Source organism: Desarmillaria tabescens (assembly GCF_030435595.1).
Source record: "Desarmillaria tabescens strain CCBAS 213 chromosome Unknown EV420scaffold_8, whole genome shotgun sequence".
NCBI lineage: Eukaryota > Fungi > Basidiomycota > Agaricomycetes > Agaricales > Physalacriaceae > Desarmillaria > Desarmillaria tabescens.
In genome coordinates this window covers 1,050,570-1,062,360 of record NW_026848307.1, presented here as the reverse complement: position 1 = coordinate 1,062,360, position 11,791 = coordinate 1,050,570, and the positions used below count along the sequence as shown (strand labels likewise).

Sequence of the window (11,791 nt, the reverse complement as noted above, 5' to 3'; positions counted from 1 at the left end):
GATAGTTTAACTTAGAGACAAGGGAAATAGGGGTGAGGGAAGCACGATGGATTACTCCAAAGAGAGACAAATATTCTATGTGGCTATGCTCGCCACCACACCATGTCAGCCTGATCTCCTGCTGGGCACATCTTCAACAGCCTATAGCTTTGGGACAAGAGGAGCTATATACACGAGGTTTGTTGGGCTAGATTCTGTGAATAAATGTGTTGAGGAACGAGCCAAGGATGAAAGAAATCGAAGGAGAACTCACTGTGTCAGCCTGATCTCCTGCTGGCCACATCTTCAACAGCCCATACCTTTGGAACGGGTTATGCTATGCATACGGAGTTTGTTGCGTTGGATTCTACGAATAAATGCGTTGAGAAACGAGCTGAGGATGAAGGAAATCGAGGGAGAACTCACTTAGCTAGTGTCTTATCTTCTCCAAATTTTTACCCTATCCTTCACCTAGTTGTATCTCCAATTTCTTCGAATTTATAGCCCTGATTCCCCATCTTCTAGGAGTCCACATTGCCCAATGCATGATCCCTGTAATCCATTTTGCACTTTGCTGTAAATTCCTAGTCGAGCAAAACAGTGAACGCAGGCCACATTTTCTTTCCCATGAGGTTTGTGCCCAGCCACATGCTGGGCACAAACCTCATGGGAAACAGCGAGGACAGCCTCCAAGCTGCCCTGAGCATGACATCTTTGACCTCTCCTTCCACCTCTTGCCTCCCTCCCTCCTGGTATTTCCCTTACAAACTTGTCTTCCACTGCTTCTCACCCTGTCACTGTCAGCAACTCAGCTTGCCCTCCATTATGAATCCCTTGCCGGATCAACTAGGTCAGAGCTCTCTGCTTTCATACATAACTGGTTGCTCACAAGTGTTACTTCCAGAACATACCCAATATCCCATTTGTGCGAATGATGTCCAGGAAGAGCGTTTTATGGTAGTAGAACCTGTAGCCGCACGTGTGTCAGCTCATTTTTCTCATAAAGCTTATACTTAATGCACAAAACCTAGTACCTATATACTGCCACTTGTATGCACATCCAGACAATGTTCAGCCACTATGTCCTCCCTTCCATTCTGATCAATTCATCTTCTCTCCTTCTCAATGCTCCAAAGGCGGGAAGCCATGCCCGAACATGTTGATTCCTCCGTATTGCGATGAGGCTGAGAATGGCTATTGGTACCCAATCTCGCAGCCATGGCACCTACAACACGACAACCATTTTTCCTCTAGCTGGATATATAAACAGCTTTTTGATCCCTCTAAGAAGGAGATATTCTGTGATCGTATGCTCCACATCAAAACACACCCTGATGCTGCTCCTATTCGTACTGACAGCCTTCACTGGAGGCCACAGCCTATACCAGGCATGGTTAAACTCCTCTTAGGCATTCCGTTTGTCTATGACATTGATGGTAATCCTGACCAGAGGGTGACTATGGCTGCAGGTCATACGCTGGAATCTATCAAAGAGATGTACTCTGAGATTTATCCAGAGGTTAACGCTTTGGCTCAGAAGCTGGGACAGCTTACCTATGGTGGAAACATCAATAATGTCACGTTTGGACCCATCTTTCAACTTGATCTAAAGGAAAACCTGCGATCTGCCAATAGAGGACCACGGAAGACAACCGATGGCTCCTTTACCCTTGCTGTCACTAGTGAGCAGGGAAACGGAATTGGCATCACAAAGCCAGGGATTCAATGTTCTACATTTGAAGGACGTCGTCAGATACAGGCTGTTCTCCGTGTGCTCCATCGTCTCTATCACCTGCTGATGCCATGCTCGGTATCTAAATTAGAATGGGAGATTATGGAGGCACATTATGAGCTTATGAATGTCATCTCATTTGGAGGTCTTGACCCTAATGGGACTGGATGTCAGCTAAATTCATCATCGGGAGAAATTGATCTTCACCTTTTAATTGGCACAATTCAAGGTTCATGGCATACTGATATTGGTGATGATTGGACAAAATGGACGTTCTTGGTGATTGTATTCAATCTCCCACCAGGTGCAACTCTTCTTGGACCTCATCTAAACAACCTAACTGACGCAAAATGCAGGATCCGATCCAGGACCATTTTTCCTTGGTCGTCTGGGCATCTATATCCGTGAGAACACCTGGATCGTGTTTTTGATCTTTCGGGGCAATGATATTCATTGTGGCGCACATCCTCATGAAGGACCACTTTCTGACGAGTTGATTGGAGGAGTGACGAAGTGTTGGACCTATACCAGTCGCACAAATAGGTGTGCGTATGTCAACTATCCCAACAATGTTGCCACTCAGTGGACCGGAACTATGGCAATGAACCATCCCACTGGCTGGGGAAACTCTTCCGTTCATGACAAGCAGGAGATGAACCGGAAAACATTTTCGGATGAAGATTCTATTATGCTTGGCAATATGTCTGAAACAAAGAATCGCCTAGCTCGAGAGGCCATTATGGATTTTCATGACAAGCTTGCGCAAGTAGGTATTAATCTTGACACAACCAAGGTGCTCCAAATGATGACATTTACCAATGATGATGGGCAAACAGAGCATGTATGACCACCATGTTTTGACCCACTCCAAAATTATGATGAAATGCTAAAGTGGTGGAGCTGGTATGAATGGTATCGAAATCTCTGTAGCAAGACATTTATCCACATCACCAAAAATCAACTTCACCAGACACAGAGGCAGCTAGATTTTCGCAAATCCTCTCGCCTTCCAGCTTTTGTAGCAGTGGAGCGCCATGCTGTTATGCAGAGATCAGATGATATATCAGATTTACATACACGCTATTGGAGGGTTCAAGCTGTAGTTGACCGAAGTTTTGAAGATGGCAAGGTAAATTCTCTACATCCATCCGTCTATAGTGTACAATCATCTAATCTAAGAGCAGGTTGTTTGGTTTGTTGAAATCAGTGGTAGCGATGAGATTCAGAAAATCTCAAATACCACCGCATGGTAAGATATTAATCTGTATACATTTGGTATATGGCTAACTCTCTGCAACATGTAGTCTGAAGACACCCAATAATAGAGTCTTATTCCAGCAGTTCATTGCAAATGATATTCTTATCAACAAAACGCCTACGTCACTCGAGGCTCATATACCTCCTCAACTGGAAATAGACGCTACAGTGACACTATTATTCTTTCACAATAATGATGATTGTGATTCTGAACAAGTTCCAGTACAACAGCATGCGACGTCTGCAGGTGAAAACTTTCAGAACGATATATGGGAGATTGAAAACATTTTGGATATGGATTTCACAATGGTATGAACTCCTTGTCTGGATGACCGGGCCCGCTAATATACAAGGAACTAGGATACTTTACAGTATCTCATCAAATGGCGAGGAGACATTCCTAATAGCTGGGTGACACACAGAGATATAGAGTACATGTGAAAATATAAATTTCCTGCTGCTATTAATCCTGCATATAGAGAGTATGCGCCATCTGCTCTTGCAGAATATCGTTCCCAAATTGGTGAGACAAATTATTTGGCTACTCTCTTCGACCTTGATGACGAGTAAGTTTACTATATTCATATGTTTATATTATTTTTTAATTTCAACAAGTATTATTGGTTCCTCATCAGAGCATCCTCCCAAGCGTTATCGTGTCGATAAGACCATTCAACTTCAGGATACAACAGCTTGGGCATCACTTCTTCATCTAGATGCTTGTGTAGCTGAGCTTCATGCCCTTGTTGAGAAACATGAGAGCCTCGGTGCAAACAAATATCGCTTTCATACTCCAGCCTTCTCTGCTCTAGTTGAGCAGCTCATTGAATGGAACAATGCCCAGAATCAATACTCCTCATACATGTCATTTGCTGGAAATACTAGCAACTGGTCAAATATCAGTGCTCTGATGATCCTTCAGCATGTTATGAACACTGCTGAAATCCTCTCATCACTTAATATAGAGGAGTATAAGATTGACCTCTTTCAACGCGCTCTCTCATCTGAACTTTCCCGATCATATATCATTCTATATGACTGGTTTATCCATATGGGCCCAGCCTTAGCCTGGGCACTGGTTCGCTATAATGATATGATGAGCACAGAGCAGATGAAGAGCACATATCCTATTCTGGGTCCCCTTGTCAAGCATGTCACCAACTACGTTAGAGCAGACATCCAGAAACTTTGTGCAAGTGGGTCATCATGGCAGGGTGATGCTTTGGGTGATGTTGCTCTCATCAAAGATGATCTTTTTGGTCTCTGCAAAGGAAAAGGAGAGACCGTCACACTTCCTGACATTCATTGGGGGTACCATAACCCATGAACCATAGGACAATCTCCAGATGCATTTCATGATGCATGCGTCCAGGTTCTCCTAGATCTGTGGATGCGTGAGCTCATTGCTCCTGCTATTGGCAACATCGAGAGGAAAATGAAGTTGAAACGGCCTCTCAAAAGTAGTTGAATCAGGATACATGCACGATGCATCAGTACTGGTGCCATTCTTCAATGTCTGGTTGATGCATTTGGTAGAGATGAGGGAATTCTATCATCAGAGGCCATAAAACCTATCTTAATGGCACCATTACGTGTGCTTCCGAAAAGATGGCAGGATTATGAACGCTTCGCTGCAGCACTTATAAAGGATGAGGATGATGCACTGGCCCCATTGCATATCTGGATTCACTCCCACCTTGATTCGACACCTGAGCTCCATCATATCTCTGCTGATCTAGGAAGATTTGTTCATCAGCGACTTGTTGAATCCTATCAGGGCTCGGAGATAACTGAGGAACAATATAAAAACCCTCATGCTGCTTCAAACTGGCAGCTGATTCCAGTTACTGGCCAACCTAAAGGTCCCCAGTATCTCAAAAAGACCTTCTCGCTCACTGCGCTTCCCTCAATTGACACTATTCTCCCGGGTGAAGGCAATCTTCCCAATGTTTCCCTCAAGCGTACGCTACATTCTTGAAGGGAAGCATCCAACGCTGGGTAGTACTACTCCTAGGCATGATCCTGATCAGACTGATCCTGCTCGTCGCTTCAATTGCCATGCAACAATGTTTCAAGCAAAGCTCCCAACTAGAGTGCTTCTACAACGCACAGGAATCTCTGGTGTACTTGCCTTCATGGGAACTGGCCAATCATATTGAACACAAAGATTCCTTAATACTACAAGCATTTGGGATTTCAGCTCTGCCGCTGTTTGTATTGAAATGTTCTGAGCTGGGATGAACAGAAATGCTGATTTGGTTGGAGATGCTGATCTTAATGAGGATGAAGAAGATAAAGCTGTGAAGGAGAATCCCAGATACATGCCGCTCGCAAATCCTAGTATCTGGGGACAGAGCACAAACTATCTAGGTTTACATCCCATTGGAAGTGGATTGACACCTCTGCAATTTGCAAACAACCTCCTGTTTTCTGGAATCATACAGACACCTTCTGTTGCAATGGTCGGAACCTGGATATCGCACAACCGTGGACTAGGAGCATTTGCAGGACTGGAGAAAATGGGATTTGTCATGACCGACGTAGCATCAGTAGTAGCAGCATTTGCGATAGTTCATGACACTCTAGATGAGCATCTATCTGAGAGTGATAGAGAGATTCTTGGGTTCAGTCAGGGTTTTGCAACAGTCTTTGTTGAACATCTTCTCTGCAAGGTTTCACGTTACGAGTTTAGATGGGACAAATTCCTCAAGTTGGCAGAAGGAGAGATGCATAAAAGTATGGGCTGGATTAGAGGAGCAAATAGATTGGACCCAAAAGCATTTCTGATCCCACTCGTCACTGGTAGCAGAGAGGCTTTGTCAGATATCATTGCATGTGCATTATAAATACGATCATGTGATGTTGGTTTCTATTGGATTTGCGTGTAGCCAGGGCTTGTCAGTAACCTCAGTGACCAGCATCCTCTCAATGTACTCCACACTAAGAGGAGATGCCATGATGTGTCTCAATGTCATAGTACAATATCACAATAACTATATGGCCCTCCACACAATCAAGAACACATGACATGGGGTAAACTTCACCAGGTATGTGGTACTAGCTTATTCAATAGATGCCCTTGGTACGTGTCTGTGTTCTGTACTGGATGGTCTTAAGTCTCTCTTTTTGTTGGGGCAGGACTTGGGAGCATGTTCGCATTGTGGACAGGATGACAAACTGTCTCGTGAGAAGAAAGAAACTGTCTTTTTTCAGGCTCCAGTCAACTTCTGACATCAGGCGGAAGGTGGGAAAAAGACAGTCCAGGTCATCATGCAGATAGGCATCTTACAGGGTGATGTAGGTTGTTACATTACATAGTATGCCAGTGTACGGCATGCATGCCATAATTGAGACCGACCTGTGGAGAATTTGGAACCTAAAGCATAAGCACAGGCTTTCACTCTTCCTTTCCTTTCCACTTTTTTAACCACACAGCGTTCATTCACATTCTCTTCCTCCCCCCTTGTGTGGTTTTTTTTCCCTTTTTCCAGGGCAGGGTGTGTGTCTCTTTCAAGTTCAGTCGCGTCGCATCGTACAACTCACTTGTTTCTGTAGATCTGGATCTGGATCTACATTGTCTACCTGCTGCTACCACAATCAAAATCATGATAATTCCTTCGGTTACTGTGCAGGCTACTACGACGGCAACACCAGCACCAATGTGAGTCTTTCCATCCATATCATCCTCTCTCTCTCCCTCCTTCAGATGATTTTTTGTATGGGTGCACCCTGCCTGCCCTTCTCCCTTTCTTCTCCTCTTCCCCTTTTCTTTGCACACTTTCTTCGTGCCCGAAGGTAGTAGGTAAGGCCGAACGCTCCCTTCCCTGGCCGGCAACCTTGCCGCTGAAGTCACTTGGGGTCACAGGTGACCTAATGTGTGACACACCATCTTTTTGTTCGCCGGAAAACGACTTCTGATGTAGTATCTAATTTAGACATTATCAGGTTAGAAGTCTCATGCTCTAACTGACCCTGATCTCATGCTCAGACTGTTCCAGATATCTTTGACCTCTTGTGCCTCACTTGTGACCACCAAATCAAGGTTTCACTTTGATTCTATGCTTCTCTTTTTCAGACCAGAGTTTTACTTTGATTCTCTTCTGATCTTGGCATTTTTCTGCTGTTACTGCTATGTCATAGTGTGTTATGTGATCAGTTTGCCATCTTATTTTGCATCATATGACTCTATCATATTCCAGATCCCTCTATTCTATTCCATTTATATCTGAACCTTCAGCTGCCACTCTTTCTACTACTAGTACTGTTTAGACCACTCTCTCCACTATGTTCTGGGAAATTCCTAGTGTCAATGCTACCTCTTACTTCTCTACAAAGAAGGATAGCAGGCTTGTAAGAGAGAAGAATTATTTAGTTTGGGCTGTGTGAATGAAGACTGCATTTTTGATTGTAGATCTTTGAGATATCATTATGACCGATTATCAACCTAAGGATTCAGAGGGAAAACCTGCTCTTACTCTGTGGATGAAGAAGAATCTTGTTACTCTAGAATTAATGCAGAGCTGTCTCAGTGACAAACTCATTGCACTGACAACTAACAAGACAAATGTTTTTCAAATCTGGCAGATGCTTAAATTGCAGATGAGTCAGAAAGGATCAGGATCTATCATGCTATGGTTCTGCCAGCTTACCAGCCCAATGAACCTTGGATTTGATATCTCTGAACACATTGTGCACTTCCAAGAAGTGCTTCACCATCTTACTATTGCTAAATGGGTTATTTCTGAGTATATTGCTGCCTGCATCCTACTGTCTATGCTCCCATATGACCCCAATGAAGCTGATTCATGGACAGAACAGTGAAGCAAATCAAATCAACAAGACCAGCACTACTTCTGCTACCATCAACATTCTCCTGGATGAGAAACATTGTTGTGCCACTGCTAATGTCACTAAGCAGCAAAAGCAGGAATTTGTAATGGCTCTGCTTGATCATCAGGTCAAATCCCATGGCAAGCTCTATTGTAGCAACTGCCATAAGAAGACTAATCACATTGCTGCTGACTGTTGGGCATCCAGTGGTAGAAAAGAAGATCAAGATCCCAAGAAAAAAAAGCCTAATACTAGGGGCAAAACTAAAAAGCATGATAAGGGCAAGAAGAAGGCCCAACATGCTACTGATGATGTATTCTCAGAAGAGGAAGATTTCAATACTACTACTTCCCACTATGATACATCCAATCATATTGAGAATCCAGTGACCAAGGATCAAGGATCAGTGCACATAGTTAGCTATCATTATTGACTCTGGAACATTCTCACATATCCATTCTATTCAATCCAATTTTAAATCTCTCTCATCCTCATCTAGCAATATCAATAGTTTTGGTGATATAAGGAGGAGAATTGAGGGAAGAGGTGAAGTTTATGTTACTGCTAAGCTACTGAAGAAGGGTTGTGCTCATCTAAAGCTCCAGAATACCTGCTTTGTGCTGGATTCTCATCTCAGTCTGATTTCTGTATCAAGACTTGATGATGCAAATTGCTATACTTTCTTTGGAAATAGCAAATGTGTTACCTTTGAAAAGAATGACCATGATAAACTCATTCAGGATGCTATTAGGAAGGAGAACATTATATGTACCACTGCTAAGCAGTCTGACTGCCTCTATCACCTCAATGTTTCAGGATTGTTTAGGAATACCTCATATAATATGACAACTTCTCTGAAGCCAACAAAGCTACAGTCCTTGCATGAAGCATTGGGACACCTTGGCCATCACAATATCAAAGGCATGATTTCTAAGGGTAATGTTTTAGGGATATGCCTTTCTACCAAGGAGTTGTCTAAGAATTCAGGCATTTGTGCTGCATGCACACAAGGCAAGAGCAAGCATGCCTCATTCTCACCCAGGGGGAGCAGCTTAGCTAAAGATATACTTGACCTTGTTCTTTCAGATTTATGGGGACCTGCCTTAGTCCAGTCACACTATGGATACTGCTATTTATACACCTTTACTAATATCTCTTCTTCTAACACTCCAGAGCAAAATAGAGTAGCTGAGAGCCTGAACCATGTCATCTTTGACTGAGTTCATGCTATTCTCATTGATTCTGGTCTTCTGATGTTCCTATGACCTGAGGCTGTATGATATATCATCTGGAATAAGAATCAGAATCCTGCCTCTGCTCTCCATGGGAAAACTTCCTATCAGGCTCACCATAACAAGTCACCAGATCTCAAAAACATACATCATTTTGATGCTAGAGTGTTCCTTCATATTGATAAATCTCAGAGGGACAACAAGCTCACCCTGAGAGCCATAGAATGCATTTTTGTAGGCTACTCAGACTCTCAAAAAGTCTCCAAGATCTATATGATTGAGAAACATAAATTTTATGACTTAGTGCATGTTAAGGTGGATGATACAATTATAGGATACAGTCACAAGACTGAGAGGAAGAATTCTACTCCAACTGATTATTCTATTTTAAACCTCAGCTGAATGAAGACAAAGATGAAGACAGCCTTCCATCTTCTCCCTCCACCAAAAAACCTTCTGAAGCACCCACCAATCCTGTCTCTGAGCCAGCACCTAAGCATCAGCAGAAACCTAGAGAACTACATCCACCTTATGAGAGGTCCAGGCATATAATGGGACTTGAGCCTGAGACTCAAGCCAGAATATTGGAGAAATCCAATGCAACTCCAGGGGGAGATTCCACTTCCATTGACAACTCTGAGAATGATCCTCTCTCAGAAACCATTCAACTCACAGTTGTCATGTCTGTTTATGCAAATGAAATTGCTGAACTGATAGAGGAGAAGATAAAGTGAGAGCCTCACTCCTACAAGAAAGTGATGAACTCTCCTGGCTGTGATCTTTGAGAGGATGCCATGATGTCTGAATTTTACAAGGTTACAGCTGCTAAAACCTATGAGTTGGTTGATTTAACTGAGAGATCTAATGCTCTTTGCAGCACTTAGGCATTTAAAATCAAGCACAATAAGACTTATGCTATCACTCAGTATAAGGCTTGTATCTGTGTCCATGAGTTCACCTGAATTCCTGAGGTTGACTATCTAGATACACATGCTCCCATATCCAAGATTGAAATTGTGTGCCTTTTTCTTTCCATGGCTGCCATTCATGACTGGGAATTCCATACTGTTGATGTCAATTTCACTTTCTTGAATAGTGAGCTACTACCTGATCAGACTGTCTATATCAAACAGCCTCAAGGATTTGTTGTTGAAGGCCAGGAGAATAAAGTCTAGAAGCTGCTCAAAGCTTTTTACAGTCTGAAGCAAGCTGTTCTCCTCTGGTACAACAAGCTAAAGATAATCATGATCAAACTGGGATTCAAGGTCTGCATCAGTGATCCTTGCATCTTTATTCATGTACAGTCTGGATGACTTTCCATTGTCTTTTGCCATGTTGATGATTTTGGTCTCTTCTGCAATTTAGTAGCTGAAGTTAAGCTTCTTAAATCTGAGATAAGCTAGCATGTTGCTATCAAAGATCGTGGTGAAGGATATTTCCTTCTTAGCATTGAGATAATTTGTGATCAGAGAGCTCATACCATTTCTCTCTCCCATTATCATTACATCGAGGATTTGGCTAAGCACTTTAGATTTGATAATAGGCAAAATATTTAAACACCAATGAATTCTTCTGTCAAATTGTCTAAGGATGACTGTTTAAAGACTGAGAAAGACATTACATACATTGAAGACAGTTTTCTATCAATCTGCTGTTGGTGGCCTGATGCACACTGCTATCATGACTCATCCTAATCTGGCTTTCTGCACCCACAAGATTATGTAGTTCATGTAAAACCCTGGTAAACCCCATTGGCATTGTGACAGTACTGTGATGGAGTATCAGCAGTAATGGCACACGAGAGTTCAGATGAAGTGAGAGAGTAGTCGAATGGAGAAAGACCAGATAAAAGATCCTCTATTCAAGTATCTAAGGAGTATGTAGGAGTAAGTTAGGCTTTATATACTAGTAAAATAGAGTTTATACTATAAAGAGAACTCAGCAAGGTAAGGGAAAAAGACATAATAAGTAATAAAAAAGCAGGATCCCTGTAGTAAAGTAGAAGAGCTATATAATAAGTAGATAAATAAGAAGATAAGATAAAGAAAGAAAGAGAGAGAGAGAATGAGAGTACTGGCATGACTAGCCAGCATGAATCTCCTACATATACCCTCTGATGCTTTTACAAAAGCATCTCACATTCAAGCTTTGTCTAGGCCTTGTCAGTGTCAGTGATGGTAGGGGTGTCCATTTTCATTGCATTGGAGAGGGGAAGCATGTCATTGGGCATGGGGGGCAGACTTGAAGGTCTGATGACATGCAGAGAATATCCTATAGTGAGTCCCTATTTCTTGCACTTAGAATGATTCTCTTGATACTGTTTCTTGGCATAACCAATACAATCCCTGCAGCATTATGAAGTGGACACCTCAGCTCATACAGTGCAGTTGGCCATAACCCACTCCTCATTGGTTAGAATCTGTCCTGAGCTTGGTCCTGTGGGAGAACCTTCCCAACCTCCCTGCTCCTTGACTTTCCTCTTGACTGGTATGGGTGAGAATATCTCGTCTAAGGTTACCTGAATGTCAGACAGCTTCTCAACTATCCCTCCTTGTTGAATAGGGAATGTGCTGGGTGTGTCTTTGTCATTCCATCCCATCATGAATAACCTGTAACCTGTGGGCTCTGCCTAACCTTGCAGAATGTCTCACTTCACCAAGTTATTCATGTGCTTGATATACAGGATCACCTGCTTGTGGTGGTAGCCCAAGGTCCTGTTCCTGCACTTGAGCATAATAAAATATAGGCCTGCACAGATGAA

The 11,791-nt window shown here is 42.7% G+C and overlaps 4 protein-coding genes across 4 annotated transcripts; all 4 read left to right on the top strand.

Annotated features, from left to right (window-relative positions):
• Window positions 1–1,135: 1,135 nt before the first annotated feature.
• Window positions 1,136–4,295, top strand: EV420DRAFT_1639277 (uncharacterized protein; the record flags this gene model as incomplete). The annotated part of the gene is made up of 8 exons (XM_060476952.1): window positions 1,136–2,015; window positions 2,068–2,552; window positions 2,604–2,840; window positions 2,896–2,960; window positions 3,016–3,277; window positions 3,329–3,399; window positions 3,448–3,534; window positions 3,584–4,295. The coding sequence occupies 8 exons, from the start codon at window positions 1,136–1,138 to the stop codon at window positions 4,293–4,295; spliced, it is 2,799 nt and encodes a 932-aa protein (XP_060334634.1).
• A 994-nt stretch (window positions 4,296–5,289) lies between these two features.
• Window positions 5,290–5,814, top strand: EV420DRAFT_1264740 (uncharacterized protein; the record flags this gene model as incomplete). The annotated part of the gene is made up of 1 exon (XM_060467244.1): window positions 5,290–5,814. The coding sequence occupies one exon, from the start codon at window positions 5,290–5,292 to the stop codon at window positions 5,812–5,814; it is 525 nt and encodes a 174-aa protein (XP_060334633.1).
• A 1,582-nt stretch (window positions 5,815–7,396) lies between these two features.
• EV420DRAFT_1476891 (uncharacterized protein) lies at window positions 7,397–8,231 on the top strand (the record flags this gene model as incomplete). The annotated part of the gene is made up of 2 exons (XM_060469366.1): window positions 7,397–7,702; window positions 7,782–8,231. The coding sequence occupies 2 exons, from the start codon at window positions 7,397–7,399 to the stop codon at window positions 8,229–8,231; spliced, it is 756 nt and encodes a 251-aa protein (XP_060334632.1).
• Window positions 8,232–8,640: 409 nt separating this feature from the next.
• On the top strand, window positions 8,641–9,018 carry EV420DRAFT_1265120 (uncharacterized protein; the record flags this gene model as incomplete). Its single annotated transcript, XM_060467255.1, has 1 exon — window positions 8,641–9,018. The coding sequence occupies one exon, from the start codon at window positions 8,641–8,643 to the stop codon at window positions 9,016–9,018; it is 378 nt and encodes a 125-aa protein (XP_060334631.1).
• Between the last annotated feature and the right edge of the window lie 2,773 nt (window positions 9,019–11,791).